At 54.5% G+C, this 17,424-nt stretch overlaps 1 protein-coding gene across 7 annotated transcripts in view; it reads right to left on the reverse strand.

Moving 5' to 3' along the window:
* Window positions 1-2,193: 2,193 nt before the first annotated feature.
* Window positions 2,194-17,424, reverse strand: part of Ralgds (ral guanine nucleotide dissociation stimulator) — a 39,210-nt gene continuing 23,979 nt past the window's right edge. For 2 of the 7 annotated variants that reach the window (XM_021152626.3, XM_029474258.2), the window contains exons 2-18: window positions 14,307-14,417; window positions 12,667-12,860; window positions 12,151-12,249; window positions 11,375-11,568; window positions 10,735-11,132; window positions 9,871-10,086; window positions 9,577-9,680; window positions 9,144-9,228; window positions 7,840-7,908; window positions 7,497-7,583; window positions 7,003-7,035; window positions 6,643-6,764; window positions 6,390-6,485; window positions 6,059-6,260; window positions 5,681-5,923; window positions 4,677-4,791; window positions 2,194-3,165 (exon numbers count right to left, since the gene is read on the reverse strand). In XM_021152626.3, the coding sequence (XP_021008285.1) occupies window positions 2,990-3,165; window positions 4,677-4,791; window positions 5,681-5,923; window positions 6,059-6,260; window positions 6,390-6,485; window positions 6,643-6,764; window positions 7,003-7,035; window positions 7,497-7,583; window positions 7,840-7,908; window positions 9,144-9,228; window positions 9,577-9,680; window positions 9,871-10,086; window positions 10,735-11,132; window positions 11,375-11,568; window positions 12,151-12,249; window positions 12,667-12,860; window positions 14,307-14,417 (2,544 nt within the window). In that variant the 3' untranslated portion in view covers window positions 2,194-2,989. The remainder of the gene's footprint in view (window positions 3,166-4,676; window positions 4,792-5,680; window positions 5,924-6,058; window positions 6,261-6,389; window positions 6,486-6,642; window positions 6,765-7,002; window positions 7,036-7,496; window positions 7,584-7,839; window positions 7,909-9,143; window positions 9,229-9,576; window positions 9,681-9,870; window positions 10,087-10,734; window positions 11,133-11,374; window positions 11,569-12,150; window positions 12,250-12,666; window positions 12,861-14,306; window positions 14,418-17,424) is intronic. The other 5 variants (XM_085835073.1, XM_029474260.2, XM_085835072.1 and 2 more) reach the window with 5 other exon arrangements.

Consider the following 17,424-nt stretch of genomic DNA (forward strand, 5'->3'; position numbering starts at 1 on the left):
TCTGACTCCAGCTAAAAACCAAAAATACTTAAGGCTCTGCCTCCCCTCCCCAAAAAATACCAAGAGCCACAGATGTGAGTTGTTATAATGCTCACGGGAGGAATCAGGTCAATGTCCACCCAAGTCAAGGTTAAAGGCCCACTCATCTATGGATGAAAATAATCATTTGATCACCTCTGTTAAGCATTGCCTATTTAAACTTAATTAATAGGGGGGAGAGAGGTTGGAGACCTTGCTGTCGTAAGGGCAAGCCCTTCACTGCCTCCCACCCAAATAAAAAAGCCAACTGGCCTTGTACTAAAGAGCTGGTCTTAACCCCTTCTCACTGTTTCCCCTGCCTTTCACCCAAAATTGCGGATAATTATCAGCTCAGTGTTATTCTAAAATTGTTTAGTTAAACTCAGCCAGGGTTCCAACGCCCTACTTAAAATGCAAACAGGTAGCTACCTATTCAGCACTAATTAGCATTTTAAAGTCAGAGCCTACAGCCCAGTGCTGCTATTCCGTCAGTCCTTTAAAGACAGTCTTAGCCAGATACAGTTTACCATTAGAAAAGTTAGAGAATCCCACGGAAACAGGTTTTTTCTTTAGCCCTAAAAAACTCAGGCAGAACTATTGAACATAGATAATTTTTCTGCCTCAGGCCACCCCCTTTTTTATTTTTGTTTTGTTAACTAATGGGAGGAAATGTGGCCTTCCTTCCCCCAGCCTGGAACCTGCTTGCTCAAAGGTGGAGCTACCGGCTCATTCGTCCTGTCACACCTACCTACTGCTGGAACCTGCCTTTGCTGCCTGGAGGCACACACGTGTTCGTCCTGCTACTGGACCCTGAGTTACTTGGCGGGATATTGGGTTCCCTCCCCCTTCCTTTATAACTGAGTGTTTGGAAATAGTAAAATTGAGCCTTGATCAGAACTTGTTGTCTTGGCTCCATTGTTTCTTCCGCCCGTCTAGATTCCTCTCTTTTCAGCCTGAACTGCCATTCTCAGTTGAACCGTTTGTGTTGTGGACTGCGGGCAGGCCGCAACACAGATCCTGCTTGTTTCTAAAGACTGATTTATTTTTGTGTGTATGAGGTTTAACCTACATGTGTTCTAGTGTTACATGTGTGCCTGGAGGCCAGAACAGGGCATCAGATTTTCTAGAAAATACACGTGATGGTGAGCCACCATGTGGAATCCAGTTCGTGTCCTCTACAAGACCAACCATCAAGCGCCCCGCCAGCCCCTCTTCCTACAAACCCCACACATTTCTGTGTTTATGAGCATGTGGTGCACCCGGTGATCTCACTTACAGGAGTTGTATTTTCCCCACCATGTTGGTCCCAGGGAGCAGACTTGGGTTGTTGGGCTTAGTAATGGGTACTTTCACCTCCTGAGCCACCCTGCTGGCTTACAACCTACCACTTCTTTCTATCTCATTCACCTACCTATCTTCCTTCCACCCATCTTTCTATCTATCTATCTATCTATCTATCTATCTATCTATCTATCTATCTATCTATCTATCGTATGTGTATGAGTGTCATGAGTGTTGGCTCTATCTATCTATCTATCTATCTATCTATCTATCTATCTATCTATCGTATGTGTATGAGTGTCATGAGTGTTGGCTCTATCTATCTATCTATCTATCTATCTATCTATCTATCTATCTATCTATCTATCTATCTAATGTGTATGAGTGTCATGAGTGTTGGCTGCATGCTTTCCAGTACCTGAGGAGCCAGAAAAGGGTCAGATCCCCTGGAGCTGGAATTACAGGTGGTTGTGAGCTCCCTGACATGGGTGCTGAGAAGCAAACCCAGGTCCTCTCCAAGAAGCCTGCCTCTGGGCTCTGCCCTCCACACCTCCCTGAGACCTCCGCATATGTGTGTGCTCTTAGCTGTAGAGCCCCCACCCCACTCCCCAATCTCCTATCTCTATAGAGACGGATCCCTGGAGCCACCGCCTGACACCAGCCATTCACAGGCCATCTCCTCATGAGAACACTCCAGGAGTGCTGAGAGGCTGTAGCACTGAGCACATCACCCCTTTAACTTGTCTGCTGCACATGAAGTGGGTATGTGCTCCTTCAGCTGCCTCTTCTCTGCCTGCATGAAATCAACTGAGAGTCCTTACAAAAGAGTCAGAAAACCCTGCAAATAAGTAAGGAAATAAAAACAGTAAAACCACAGTGACCAGGCCGTAGTAGAAACTGGATTTTAATATAATATTCAAGTCTAGCATTTTCTATTTACAACAAATAAATATTGTCCCACCCCAATCAGTAAACTTTTTACGTTTTATACAAATATTCAGTTGTTTTCCTCCTCCCCACAAACCTCCCACTGTGTGTAGTCTTGTACAGCCCGGATGCAGCGGTGGTGAATGGCACTTTCAGTGGACTGGGATTCAATACCAACCGGGCAGTTCATGAGAGGGCTTCTCTCTCTGATCCAAGGGAGGGCTTGGGCTCCTGGTGGGCGAGACTCCCTCACTCTGTAGGCCCTGAAGGTGGAATCTTTGGTGCAGCCTGAGAAAGGCTAGAGTGTGGGAGGAAAGGCTAGGACCTCCATGAAGGTCCCAGGCCAGTGCCTGTGGGCACAAGGAGAGAATGCAGTCGGCAGCCCTGCTGGGTGTATATGTGTCCTGGAGCATCCGGAAGCATGGGTGGCAGTGATCTGCACCTGGGGAGGTGTCAGGAAAGTGTGGTGGATAGTGTCCAGGGCAGGCAAGGTCCCATGCCCAGTTGGCAGCACTCCTTGGCAAAAGTCAGCTAGTCCTCTGGTTCCAGAGAGCAGAAGGCACCGAAGGCGGCAAGTGGTCCCCAGAGGCCAGGTCAGCCTGTCAGTGGCAGGTGTCAATCCCGGCAGCAGGAGAGGTTCAGGGTGAAAGTGGAGTAGGGGGTAGCCTGGACTGGCAGGGGGCAGAGGTACCTGTGTGGCCTGGGCCACTCTAGTCCGTAAGTGCTTAGTCCCCGGCCCGTCAGCCCGCCCCAGGAGACGTCCTTAGAAGATGCCTTTGGCAATCCTGAGTCCCTTCTGCTTCATACGAGGGAGGGTGGAGCTGGCTCCATGCTTGACTTTAGCCCCCTTAGTGAAGGTCCGCTTCTTTAGAATGAAGTCATAGTTGGCGGTAGAGTTCATGGCATAGAACACATTGGCGTTTTCTGGAATCTTCAGCTCTGGTGGGAGAGGGACAGGGAGTGGTGCTTTATGTGGCTGAGATGCCCCCACCTCCTGAGAGCCTCCTCCCCGCCAGGCCACAGCAGGGCCTTGGGAGTCCTCCAATCCAGCTCCAACAAGGACCTCTCCTGTGACCCCAGGAGAGGTCGATGAGAGCCTAAGGAAGTCTCTCCACACCACCTTTACGGCTGTCTCTGCTGGCTAAGACTTCCAGCCAGAGCAGGTTTCCTGGAATCCACACTGCTTTCCTTGATGCTCCACTGCTACTCACCAAGGCTCCAAGGACCAGCAGAGGGCAGAGCCTTCCTCTGGGTTCCATTCCACTAGTCACCGCTGGCCTAGAATCTGTCCATCATTACCAAGCGGGACTTGCTGCTCCTGCTGACCCCGTGTCTGCCTCTAGTTCCTGAGCCTCTGTAGGCCTGCCTTCTGGAAGGAAGGGCCCCCCTCACCCTGTCCATATAACCAAAACAGTGGAGAAGCTGAGAGGAGGTTTGCAGTAGAACATCTAGGTATCTTGGGAGTTACTGCAGACAGCAGCAAATAGTGAGATGGGGGTGTTTAGCTCACTTCAGCAGTGTCTGTGGTGACAGACATGGTGGCCTCTGTGGTGATGTCTCTCTCTAGCATTAAGCTGCTGGCCACAGCCTCCTTTTGGGGAAAAGGACATAGGCACAGAGCCCCTGAAATTCTCCAAGATCCTTGAGAATGGCCTGATTTTTCTATTTATCTTTTTAATTACGTTCATGCATCTATGGAGGCCCAAAGAGGGCATCACATCCTGTACAACTGGACTCATAGGAAGTTGTCAGCCAGCTGATGTGTGTGCTGGGAACTGAACTCAGATCCTCTGCAAGAGCAGCACACACTTAGGGGATTATAAGTAACCATGTGGGTACTAGGTACTGACTCAGGACCTCTGAAAAAGCAGCAAGTTCTAACTGGGGAGCTGTCTGCCCAGCATACAGCACACTGTAACCATTGACTGAGCCATCTGTCCAGCACACAGTAGCCTGTACACTGTAACCACTGAGCCGACTCCCCAGCCCAGGCTTGTGACTCCATCCTTCTTTCTAGAATGCTGACTTGTCTGTGTGCTTTTTTGCATCTCATGTGTGTATTTTTTTTTAGAAGATGTATTTATTTGTATTTTGTGTGAGTTGGTGTTTAGCCTGCATGTATGGCTGGGAAGGTGCCAGGTCTCTGCAAATGAAGCTACAGTGATGAGCTGCCATGTAGGTGCTGGGAACTGAACCTGGGTACCATGAAAGAGCAGCCGGCGCTCTGAACTGCTGAGCCATCCAGCCTCTCGTGTGTGGATTTTAACATAAGCATTCTTCCTGAAGTACCTGCTTTCTTATTTTAACCAGGCAATGTCCTCTCTGACAGGCCCACGCATGAGCCTCTCTCCTCAACTCTTGTCTCTTATGGAGAGGCCCAGCAGCAGACTCTAGGGAAGGGGCCGGTGCTGAGCCGCCCCTCGGCCCTGGCCTACAGTTGACTGACTTACTGTGATCCTCTGAGATGATCTGCACCAGCTCATAATCCTCCGGCTCGTCCTCATCTAGGTTGTGTTTGTCCATGGCTTTTCGGATGACAGTCGGAGCCTTATCCTGGCTGGTCACCTGAATTGGGATGGGGAGCAGGCTATCAGGACAGGGCACAGTGTCCTACAACAGCTTGCCACCAACTTCCACATGGTCTTGGGGAGCTGTGTGCCCCTGAAGCAAGAGAAACCAATAATTTCCACTCCGATGGTAAGGAGGAAGCAGCTAATGCTCACTGGCCTCCCATGGCCAGCCCTGCCCTAAGGCTGCAGTGGCAGGCAGCACAGGCTAGCTCAGGGGGTTCAGACATGGGGTCACCCAGGTGAACATGACTAAGCACCATTCCGGCTCCTGGCACTGAGGGGCACCGAGGGGCTAAGGCCCTACTGGGGTGGGTACGGTAGGGTACCTGACCCAGTGTAGCGGCCGTCTGCAGCTTAAGCCCTGGCAGGTGGGAAAAGCCCTCCGTGTGCTGCCCATCCATAGTCTGATCCCATTGGCTCCACATTCAAACAACATCCACACCTTGGCACTACTGAGTCTGGCCATGGCTACCAGCCTGCTTTGGTCCCTACCTTCCTGAGCTTGGACTGCAATAAGCTCCTAAGCAGTCTGCCTCCATCTTGGTCAGCAGCCTATCCCCATGGACACACCCAGTCACCACTGGCTTCTGTTTCAACCCTCAAGAGAAAGTCAAGGGCCTTACAGGTCAACGGGTCCTGAATGACTTTCCCTTAATCCCTTGGGCCTGATGCCCTACAGGCTGGCCCATTTCCTGGGTGCGTGGGCACAGTGCTCCTCTCCCTCCTCATGGGCCCGAGTGCTGACCCAGCTCGCCAGGTTTTCTCTCTATTCTTTTTTAAGATAGTTTAAGATGGTTCAAAGACCGACAGCAGGCAGGTATCTGTGCATGTCTGCCGTCCAGCCAAGTCAGGCCCCACGGGCACACGGGCTGCAGCTCACTCACCAGGATGCTCTTGTACATGTTGCCGTTGTCCACATCCAGGCTGACCCTGATGATGCAGCAGTCGCCCACCTGCTGGTTGTAGAGAGGCAGTGAGGAGCTGTAGCTGCAGACCCCTGAGACGGAGCGCTTGTGGGTACGCGTGGTAGACACGGGCGTGGTGGAGGCTGACGAAGAGGAGGTGCTGCTGGAGGCGGAGCTGATGCCAGAGGTCTCTGGGGACGACTGGGAGGCTGACTCCCAGAACTGTGGGCGACAGCAGTGTCAACAGCAGCCTGAACCACGAAGGGCCCTGAAGGCCAGCAGCCAGCTTTGGGGACTTCTGGGCCCCTTGTTGGACAAGGTGTAAGGATGGGCAGAGGAGGGAGCATGGGTGGTCACCTTCTTTTCCTGGCCATCAGGAGACTCTGGGACAAAGCTCATGTTGATCTCCTCCACATCAGAGCTGGAAGAGCCAGCTGAGTGCACACTGAGCGCGTCAGTGATGTCCCCGCTGCTGAGGTAAGGGCTGCACCGAAGCTGGTCACAGGACTTGGAGTGGGCACTGCTACTGGTGCTGAGCTCTGTGCTGGGAGCCTGGCGGCTACAGGAAAAACTTGGCTTACTCTCGGGGTCTTCCCATCTCATTAAGGTGAAAACTGAGGCTCAAATTGCTGACTCAGCTCACTCTGTGAAGGGCTGGTGGGTGTTAGGATTAGGCCCCAGCACTTACTCGCTCCAGCGCTTGACAATGGCTGTGCTTTTCTTGCTCCTCAGGGTGTTGCTGGCTGACTCAGATGGGGGCTCCAGCTCACACGACAGGGTGTAGCTAAGGAAGACATGGCTGTGAGGCTACCAGGAGCCAAGCTGGGGCTCCCAATCGGGGTAGCCCCCAAGCTGGAGCCTAGATGCGCAGTTGTCACCAGGCAACAGTGATGACATCATGCCCCCCCACCCCCACCCCACCCCACGGCCAGCATCCTCACCTCTCAGCCTCACTGAGTCGCTCCATAGCTCGGAACCAGGCTCCAAAGTGTTCTTCCGGAGCAATGCTGTAGTTGTTGCAGGCTGACTGCAGCAACTTGATCTGGGCAATGACTTCGAACTCCTGGATCAAAAGACAATAGGGTGGTGAAGCCTCTGTGTCTTTACCGCCGCCTTACACCCACTCACACGTCTCCCTCTTTTTACACAGGAGGCTGTCCCGGATGTCATCACCCCAAGACCCTTTTCTATGGAATAGCCTCTGAAGAGTGTACCAACTATCACCATAGAGCAACACAAGGACGCACATGCCTTGCCCAGCCCACGACCTCCCCCATCCCCTGAAGCTGGCAGCTCCTCACCTTCCTTCTCTTTTCAAAGTTGATCAGTCTCCCCTAGAAGACAGACAGCCAATGTCCATAAGTAAACAGGCACCTTCGAGCACTGCCTACCTTCTGTACTACCACAGACACCCACTAGGGGGCAGGAAGTACCCACGCCTGGCTCTAGGCACTAGCAAGGGGAAAACCCTAAGGGCAGAGGTTGTGGGCAGAGGTTGTAGACATTTCTGTCCAACCCACTCTGAGTTCCAGGGCTCTGCCTCGCCCACATGCTGTCTGTCCAGCCCACTCTGAGTTCGAGGGCCCTGCCTGGCTCACATGCTGTCTGACCTTGGAGTGGTAAGGTTCACTCTCTTGCCCATGCATACCTAGTCTGGCCAACCCTCAGTTCTGCTGTCAGAACTCTGTAAAGTCTTCAAGGGGGCAACCTCCAAGCTCTCCTGAGAACCAGAGCTCAGGGGGCTCCTCTGTCCTCCTTGCCCTTCAGACCCTACCACAGGCCCGGGTACACTTACATAGAGATAGTCCTTCATGGCAGTGTCCAGCATCACCAGGTCAGTGAGGAATGTGCCCAGGTAGGGAACGGTGCCCTGGATGACTCCCTGGGGCATCAGTCAGGTGGGAAAGAAGTGAGGCCTGGTCAGGGCCTCTCCACGGCTCACCCGACCCCAGCCAGGCCCACTAGGGCCTGCAGCCCAGGCTACAAACATCTATGGCCCCTGCTCATACCCTTCCCAAAGATCTCTGCCACGCCCTGATTCTGATATCCCCAAAGATATAGCAGGTCACCTTGCCACAGGAGGTTAAGGGCCAACCAAGGGAGCCCTTCCTCTCCCAACCTCCGGGCGGGCCACTCACTGTCTCCTTCTGACGTCTCTGGGCTCTCCTAGGGTTCATCTCCAGTGTGGCAAACTTGGAGGTTCCTTCCTGCCAGGGTTGAATGTGAAGTCAATAAGATTTTCTTCCTCTCCCAAGCCCAACCTGTGCTCCGATCCTGGGCCTGGCTGGGCCAACGTGTCTGCTGCCACATTTGATATTTCTAGATCAGTGTCCTGTTTTAACACTCACTGGGTGGGGGAGGGAGGGCCTGGGCCTGGCCTTTGTGCACCTCACCTTCAAAGTTCCTGGGGACAGGAGGGCTTAATTCCTGGCCCCTAGTGCCATCTTGACTGGCCTGCAGCAGTGAGGGGCATGCAGCCCGGTGGCCTCCTGCACACCCCTCATTTCCCTTAGAGCCATTGCGTCCTGCGAGCTCAGCATCCTCCATTTGCCAGACAAGAAAACAGAAGCCTGCACAGTGGCAGTACCTGGCGCACAGTGGCAGTACCTGGCATGGAACCCCACAGGGACCCAAAGAACTGCAGGCTACTGACTCGAGTCCTGTCCTCCGGCCACAGGAAGCATGGTAGGACGGTCTCTAACTGAGCTGTCATACGGGAGAGGGAGAAGGCGGGGCCTGAGACCAAAGCTTCCCAGTTCCACAGGTCCCTTAGCAGATGCTTTGTTCTCTAAGGATCTTGGGCCCTGCAGGGCCACCTCAGCCTGCTCTGCATAGCCAGGGCAGGGCCCACTGATAATGCTCTTCTTATGCGGTAACTTCTAGGGTGAGTTCATCAGCCCCCGATCCGGCTAAGCTGCCGGGGCACCCTATGGCCTCAAGGGATGAAGCAGTCAGTCCACCACCGTTCCTCATGCTGGTCAGCTGCTGCTTCAGGGCAGCGGGGAGAGCCACCTATACAAGCATAGCTGCACCCTGGGACTAGATGTTTGGAATGGAGGATGACACCCATCCCAGGTAGCCTCTCACTGGGACAAGCCTGGCACCACAGATAGAACAGGCTGACTCAGGGAAGTAGCACCCTCTTCCATCTGCCATCAGTCTGCCAGTGGCTAAGCCACAGCAGGAAGCTGTAGACCTGCTAATCCGGCTGTCTCATCTTCCTGCAGCAGGCTGGCTGGCTGTCCCTACTACATCAGATTACCAGAGGCCTACTGTTCCACCAAATGCCTGCCACCTGTCCAAGAACAAAGTCATCCCCTCCTCCTGTCTGGTCTTGACAGGACTGGAAGTTGGCCAAAAGCTTTCAGTGAAGAGATGAAACCCTGCCATCTCCTGCCCCCTCCTCTGGCCCCTTCCTCCAACACCCTGTCTGCCACCTCACCTTGATGAGCAGCTCTCTGCTCAGGGAGTAGTTGTTCTCATCAGAGAAGATCTCCGACAGTTTCTGGAACACTCGAAAGCTGTCCCTGAAGGAGGCACAGAGTGAAGGCGAAAGTAGGGAAGGCTGTGCACTGGGGCAAGCACTGTGGGGAACCCGTTTTCCTTTACAACAAAGCTTCCGTACTGCTGGAGAAGAACCCTAAATATGGTTTCACGGAAGCCTACCAGAGCAGGCAAAACTGTTTTGCTCTCAGCTGGGTAGTTCTGTGCTGTGTGCAAGCACGAGATACTTACCTGGCTCTAATCAGGGAGTGCACACTGAGCTGTGCCTACCAGTGAGCCTACCCTTCCCTTGGTCTCTGCTGTTGGGCCTCACTAAAGGTAGAGCCAGCCTGGGATACAGGGGGTGGGGATGGGGAGACAGGGAGACCTACCTGGAGACCTCCTCCCACGTCTTCTTTAGGCGGTGGATGGCATTGCTCTGTAGAGCAGAGAGGATGGCGTAGAGGGAGGAGAAATTCTTGAGCGCTCTGCACTCCTGGGGACAAGGAGTCTGTGAGTGGAGCCCATGGACGAGCCCTTCCTGATGCCAGGAAGCTCCCAGAGGGCATGCCAGGGACACACGTTCACACAGCAACTCAAGTGTACAGTGCCTGGAGGGAGTATACACCTGGCTGTGTGGCCCTGAGGTCTATGAAGAAAAAGAAGAGGCCCCTCCTGTAGCCTACCCTGGCCACCTCGATCCAGTGTTCCACCACCCGGGCCCTGTCCGGAGCCTTCATACTCTGGTCCCCAAGGCAGGTAGTAATGACACAGTTGGCCACGTTGTTGAACTGGGCGACAGTGGCGCGGATGGTAGGCGCGAGGTGCTCCTTGCCCTTCTTGTCCCTTTGGGACCAGATGGAGCCCAGGCAGTGGTAGGGCACGACTTTCTTGAATAGTTCCTAGGGAGGGGGTCAGTGTCACAGCCCTGCACAGCCCAAAGGCCCAAGCTGCAGCATGTAAGAGTGAGGATGTGGCTGAACCTGTGGGACCCTCGCCCCTTCACCTGACTTCTGAGGGTACCCAGTGCAAGGCAAGCCAGGTAAAGTGAAGGGAGAGGAAACGCACACATAGCAGTGTCCCTGCCTGCTCACCTCTGAGAGCATCTGCTGCTCGTCGCTAGCAGGCAGGCCTGCTGCTATAGCCCACCTGAGTCTCAGTCTCCAGTGCACAGTAAGCACGTCATAAATGCTGAGGTTAGACAGGCTTCAGGGTGGAGTGGAGGAGGGGGACCCAGGAGCACCTTGGCGAGCACTCCTCCATCCCTCAGAGATGTGCGTGTGCACGTGCGCAATACACACACACACACACACACACACACACACACACACACACACACACTCATTCTCTCTCTCTCTCCCCTCCCCCCTTTCCATGTTCACCACGGGGGTGGAAAATCAATGCCTTGGGTTAAGTAGTATGCCCTAATCACACGTTTGTTAACAGCGGAGCTAGGACTTGCCCTGGGACAAAGGCTCTGAACCAGAAAACAGGTCTAGACGGCAGAGGATAAAAGGAAGCCTGCCTTGCCCCAGCCCCAAGCCACTCACTGCATCCATCAGAGTAAACTGTTCAGCCACCAAGTCAGGAGGGAACAGCAGAAGGTGAGGCTTCTCGGTTAGTCCATTCTCTGTGACTTCAGGCAGAGACCAGGAAGGCTCTAAGGCAGGAGTGGGCATAGGAGTTGACTCCAGTTCCAGGCTCTGTGAGACGGCGGGCTCCAGCTCTGGAGCCAGTGCTAGGGATGGCTCAGGCTCTTGAGGTGGCTCTGGAACTGGTTCTAGCTCAGGAGCTGGTGCCACCACTGGGCTGGAGGCCAGCACTGGCACTGGGGCCGTGGCGGGCTCTCGTACTGGAGTTGATGTCACCGCTTGGCTGGGCGTCAGCAGCAGTGCTGGTTCTAGCTGTGAAGCTGGCTTCAGAGACAGCACTGGAGCTGGGGACAGGGCTGCAGGAGATAAGATGCCCACTATGGCTGTCTTGTCCAGAGCACTTCCAAGACAGAGAATCACTGACTGCCAGAGAACAAGCCCCCATCCCAACAACAAGATGGTATCCCAGACTCTGGTGTACTACCTACTGGGCCCCAGGCTCGCTCTTGCTCCTGGCTTGGTGGCTGGAGCCTCTCTGTGATAGAAACTTTTACTGACCCTCCTAGCAGGCTCTGTGTGGCTGCCCCTGGTTCCTCACCCTCAGGCTCAGCCTCACTGGGCTCCAGGTCCTCCAGCTGGGCCAGGAGAAGGTGAGCGCGGCGCTCCAGATCTGAGCCAGGCATGTTGAGCTGTACATAAGCCACCAGCTGCTTGAGGCAGGGAAAGTCCGGAGGTTGACAGAAATCCTCTGAGTATTGGTCCAGCCAGGTGCCCAGGATGGAGGAGATGGCACTGGGGACACGCAACAGAGTCAGAGGCATGGTCTCTCCTCGTACCCTCCCACAGCATCCTGGTGTGCCTCCACCCACAAGTCCCCTTTGGCTGTTCAAGTAACTAGACAGAGGTTACAGAGGGCCCTACAAGGAGGCAGCAAAGGCTCATCAATGGGATGGTGGCTCACCCGGTTCCCACTCCTGCCCAACTCTACTGGAATGGAGATGCCCAAAGGGCCTGCCATTCAACCAGTGGTGAGGATTACCTCGGTACCTATTCTTTGTAAGCCAGGTGTGGGTTGCATTTTCCTGAGGGACTCAGGGACTAGCTAAACGCCCATTCTTAAGGAGTGAGGTTGCACGTCTATTGAGACAGGCTATGCTAGGGAAGGATTTTCACAGTGACTGGTTCTGAATATCACATACTCTCTCTCTCTCTCTTTCACACACACACACACACACACACACACACCCCTCCTCTTCCATCTGACACAGGGGTAGCCTTAGACCTTAGCCCAGCATCAGGAATCACATGTGTGGGCCTATAGTTTGCTCAACCCTTGTTCCCTAAACCTCCCCTCTGGACTCAAAGCCTACTTACTTTTTGAGTTGGTCCTGCGGTCCACCGTCCTCACTGGAGTAGGGGAGGATGCAGCCATATCTAGAGGAGGCCGTGAGGGCGTCACATCTACCGTACCTGCTTATGATGTCTAGTGTTACTGGTCAACTCCCTGATGGGAATGGGGCCCAGGGAGGCAGGGACTCAGCTCCTGTCACAGAGTTAGGTGCTTGGGAACATGGCTACGCACAGCAGACTGCTTTAGAAACCGAGGCACTTCAGCAGACCTGAGGTCTCTCAGTCGATTACCACAGGGCCATCCTTGCTCTGTGTATATCTAGGTTGAGGTCCCCCTCCTTTCTATGTAGGGAACCCACTTAACCTGAGGCTGAGGAGAGGAAGGCCCTGGCAGCCCAGGCTGGCTGGGGCCACCCCACCCCGACAGGACCTATGCAGCTCAGCCCTGACAGGAGCCTGGGAGGAGGCTTATCCCCAAGCTGGGCTCTCCCAAGGCGCTGCCGGCAGGAAGGGTGTCCTGGGTCTGGCGGCAGTGCTCACCTTTTGAACAGCAGGTCTAGCACCTGCTGGGTGGTAGTGAAGGCTCTGTAGGTGCACAGGAAGACGGTGACGTAGGAAAGGTCACTGCCCTGGAAGGCAGGCACCAGGTGCTCCACCAGCTTCTCCAGAGTGCCAGCCTTCACCGTGCGCACCTTGCAGGTCTCATAGAGGTTCAGAGCCGACTCGTTCTCACACTGGGGGGACAGGAGAAGAGCGAGGTCAGTAGCAGGGTCATGTTCTCAGGGAAGCTGGAGGCTGGAGCTCGGGTCACCTCCTGGACACCCTCAGCAGAATGTGGCCCAAACTGGGACAAGAGGGTCTCTCTCTGGTTTTAAAGTCTTGGATTTTCAAGCAGAATTTGAAGTGTTGAGCCCTTCAGGGTGGTTTCTTAGGTGAGTGACAGCATTCTCTAACATACTCTGTGGGAGGGGAATGTTTCCAAACTGAACAGTCCATCCCAGAGGAGGAAAGACAGGCTTACTCCAGGGGGTGGGGGGGTGTTGGCCTATCAAGACCCAGAACCCTGAGCAATTTCAATGACCACAGGAGAGAACCATGCTGGGATGCAGCAGTGGTGAAGCATGGCTGTGTGGCGGCACCAGCACTGTCTTCTGGAATATTATGTGGCTGAGTCGCTCAGGCTCAGCTTCTTAGCTCAAGGGGCCCACAAGACTTGTTCTGAGACAGCAAGTTGCAGAGAAGTGTATACATGTTGAAGAATTTTGTCAGCTTGATACATCTGACAAAATTAGAGTCATCTGAGAGAAGAGACCCTCCCCCCCCAACTGAGAAATGCCTCCTTAAGTCTGCTGTGGACAAGACTGCTGGGAGAGGGTCCAGCCCTTGTGGGTGGGGCCTTCGCTGGGCTGGTGATCCTGGGTTCTGTGAGACAGCAGGCTGAACAAGCAATGGAAGCAAAACAGTCAGGAGCTCCCTCCCCTCCACGGCCTCTGCATCAGCTCCTGCCTCCAGGCTCCAGCTCTGCATACGCTCCCTAACTTCCTTCAGTGATGGATGAGGATGTAGAAATGTGAGCCAAATGAACCCTTTCCTCCCCAGCTTGCTTTTGGTCATGGTGTTTCTTTATAGCAATAGTAATCCTAAGACAGACAGCTTACAAAGCCTAAACTTCCATTCAATGGGGGCAAAGGGCAGCCCTTCTATGTGAGAGGATTTCTGAGACTAGGGGGAAGAGGACGGGGGAGGAGAGGAGTGACATGTGAGGACAGGTGTTTTTTTTTTTTTTTTTTTTTGGTTTTTCGAGACAGGGTTTTTCTTTATAGCTCTGGCTGTCCTGGCGCTCACTTTGTAGACCAAGCTGGCCTCGAACTCAGAAATCCGCCTGCCTCTGCCTCCTGAGTGCTGGGATTAAAGGCGTGCGCCACCACGCCCGGCTGTGAGGACAGGTTTTAAACCTAGCAAAATACTTGAATATGCATGGCCTTATGGGCAATGAGAAGCAAAGTCAATGGCTTCTCTTCTCACCTGTCAGCAGGTGATGTCAGCAGGATCCTTGTGCATGGGCTGGGGAAGGGAGGGAGGCTCGGCCCAGAGTCCTCAGAGGGACTAGGGCCCTCAAACAGAAAACTCTGGAAAGAAGTCTGGCAGGGTCACCCTCCTGGTCTCCTCTCCATACTTACCCCTAGCCAGCGCTGGCCCTTAGTGGCTCCTTGGTGTAGCTGGACCTTGCGCAGGGAGATGGAGTAGATGACCCCGTTGATCAGTTCCTCCCCAATCTCCTGCGTGGAGCTCTGGAAAGACAGGGCCCAGGAGCCAGGCCAGGCCATCAGGGGTCTGCTGCAGGGGCATGGCACAGGCAGCTGGCTTCTGGACTTCCAGGACTTGCCACCTGGCTCCTCATGACCTTAAGGTCAACATCTCAGGAACCTGCTCCTACTTAGTACTGGACAGCCCGACACAGTCTACCTGGACAGTACTGTTATTCAGCCATTTCAGAGGCGGGTAAGTGGAGGCTGAGGCAGCCAAACTGTCTGGTGTATATGACAGATCCCCTATGCCAAGGCCCTAGCATGGTCACAGGCGGCACTGGCCTCAGAGCCCAAGGCCAGGGTCACCCACACTCTTCTCTCTTTGTCCCATCTGAGGTTCCAGGCTGACCAGGCGGCAGCAGGCAGCTCTTTCTAGCCCAGCGCTGGAGTCGGCACCATGGCTCTAGGGCAGGTGCAGACGCTGACCACATCTGAGGCCACTTCCTTCCCCTTCTGCTCATTCATGCTGCTGAGACTTCTTGGGTAACATGGGGGTTCCCAGCTGGCTATTCTTCCTCATGTGAGTGAGTGGGGTACAGCAACAGTGCTGGGGATCCACAGAACCCCAAATCATGAGGCCTGTGTGGGGAAGGGGGTCATGTGACTGCTTCTCAGAGCCTAAAGCAGAAAGGAAACACTCACTTCCTTGCACCTCAGGCTCTCTCTACTCCCGCCCTCTGGAGAAAGGATAGAGGGGACCCGATTCCTGGAAGTCAGTGGGTAACAAGAAGGCTCACCACCCTAAGCAATCCTGGCCCTCAGCGCAGGGAACTTCCCTTCAGAGACTAGTGGCACTGTCATCAGCTAACCCCTGACCCAGATCTAGAAAGTCTTTCAGCAAAGATAAAGGAGACCATGGCTCTGGAACACCCACTGTGTCGGCTCAGCGTTCTTAAAGTCGGGGCTGGCAGAGTCTTCCTTCCCCAAGGAGCCTGTGATGCCTGTACCAGCATCAGCAGCAGAGTCAAGGTCACACATGAAGCTCCTGCCACACAACACTGGGGTTCAGCCTGGGGACCCTAGTACGGTGCTAGTTTGCAACAGGTTTTTATCGATGCCCATTAGACAGAAATGTGCCCTGGCCAGGCACACCCGCGGGCGTAGCTGGATGCAAGCAGCAGTGGCCATCCCTGAGCAGGGCGCAAATGCAAGGCTTTGCTTGGCCTGGGCTTCCGCTGATAGCCCAGCAGCTGGCCTGGGCCCTGTGGGAGTGTCATGTGATCCCCGTACCCTTCCCCCAACCGAGGGGGGCCATTCTGCCAGCTGGATGGGGGTGGGGGTGCAGACAGGCTCTGAGAGCCATACATGTCTTCCTCTGGGGAGTTGACACCCTGTTGCACAGATGGGAACTGTTCCAGCCATGAGGAGCTAAGCCCTCACTCTGCTTCCTTCAGACAATCACAGCAGAGTGAGCCAGGCCACCTCACAATACTGAGTGTGGGCCCCTTTGCACCAGATACCCAGAGAAGGCAGAGATACCCCAGGCCTGGTTAGAAAGCAACAGAGAAGAGCTGCCCTCCCCAGTCTAAGGATCTATCCTCAGGTCCCTCTGAGGTTGGACGGGCAGGGACCATGTAACCTGAGGCTACCTTGAGCTACCTTTCTAGCAGGCAGCCCATGTAGGAAGTGTCATGATCCCAGGAATATTCAAGCAGTCCAGGGAGGGGAGGGGGTAAGCTGGACTGGTAAACAGCTGAAACAGCAAAGATGTCTGCCAGCCTGCCTGCCTGGGGCAGGCATCCAGGAGGCCTCTGAGCTCCAAGAAAGAAATGCCACATGGTTGGCTGTGTCCTTAGAGAGGATCATCTCCTCCCAACACCCCCCACCCCCAGGCCCTCAAATTTGCAAGGCCCCCAGGGACCTGGGATGAAGCTGGCTGTTGTCGCTTGAGGGTGAAAGTGTCCCTGGGAGTCCTGGGAGTAAGCCGTCCCCACAATCACAGTCTCTTGAGCATAGCCCAGAGCTCCCAGAATGGGGTGTGTCACCTGATCAAAGTTCTCAGGGTGGCAGGCCAGCAGGATGTATGTCCCCCAGCTAAAAGAAAGAGAGCTGCAGGCCAAGCCCAGAACAGCAAGGGGCTCAATAAGGATGGGGATGCCAGGCTTGTGTCATATCTCCCTAGAGAGCACTGGATGGTGGTGGTGGCCTGGCCTGGCAGACACTGGCTGCTTCTGCTTTGGAAGGCCTTGGCAGATGTGGTAGAGTTCAAACATGAGACCACAGTTTCTCTCTATGTGTGCAGAGGCCGGGTGATTCCTACCTCACCACACCTACCTGTACCACAGTCACCAGGGTTTCCCAGGGCTCTAGCAGCTCCCTTGCAGATCCCCTACAGCTCTGGACACACAGGGTCCACAGGACCAGACCCAGGTACTGTATCTCAGGAGGAGTCTCACTCCCCAGCTTGGCTCAGTAAGCTGGCCATGGGCTGAGAGAACAGCAGCAGCAGCTAACAGGTGGCATGGTGGGGGCTGCAGCTGACTAAGGATGGCAGAAAACACTTGGGACAGCACAGGAACTGGTGATGTATGAGAGCCGCACCTGCCCGAGGACCACCTGGACTACTGGATCCAGATGGCAGCTCACTCAGAGTCCTGCCCCATGCTTGGAAAGGAGCTTCCAGACGAGGGAGGGGCAGTCCAGATTCGAGTGAGCCATCTCAGGCTCTTGTCATGGAGGGAGCGCACCTTCCAGTTTTACAGGTGGAAACCAAGCCCAGGGGAGGGTTGAGGTGAGAATCCACAACTTCTCACGCCCAGGCCATGAGCTCCAACAGAGTGGGTAAAATGTGAACATCAAGCATTAGAACCCTGTCTCAGCCCCGGCACTGGGTGGGCAGCCTCGAGGCTGTGCCTCCGTGGCAGCCCTTGGTGATCAGAGGAAGCTTCAGCTAGGGACTGCACAAGGGGCCTGGTTGCCATGGCAGCAGGAGAGCACCAAGACCAAAGAAAAGTCTTGGGCCTGTGCAGAGCTCCCACCAAGTCAGATT

Source organism: Mus caroli, unplaced genomic scaffold (assembly GCF_978045245.1).
Source record: "Mus caroli unplaced genomic scaffold, Mus_caroli_1 scaffold_2, whole genome shotgun sequence".
Lineage (NCBI taxonomy): Eukaryota > Metazoa > Chordata > Mammalia > Rodentia > Muridae > Mus > Mus caroli.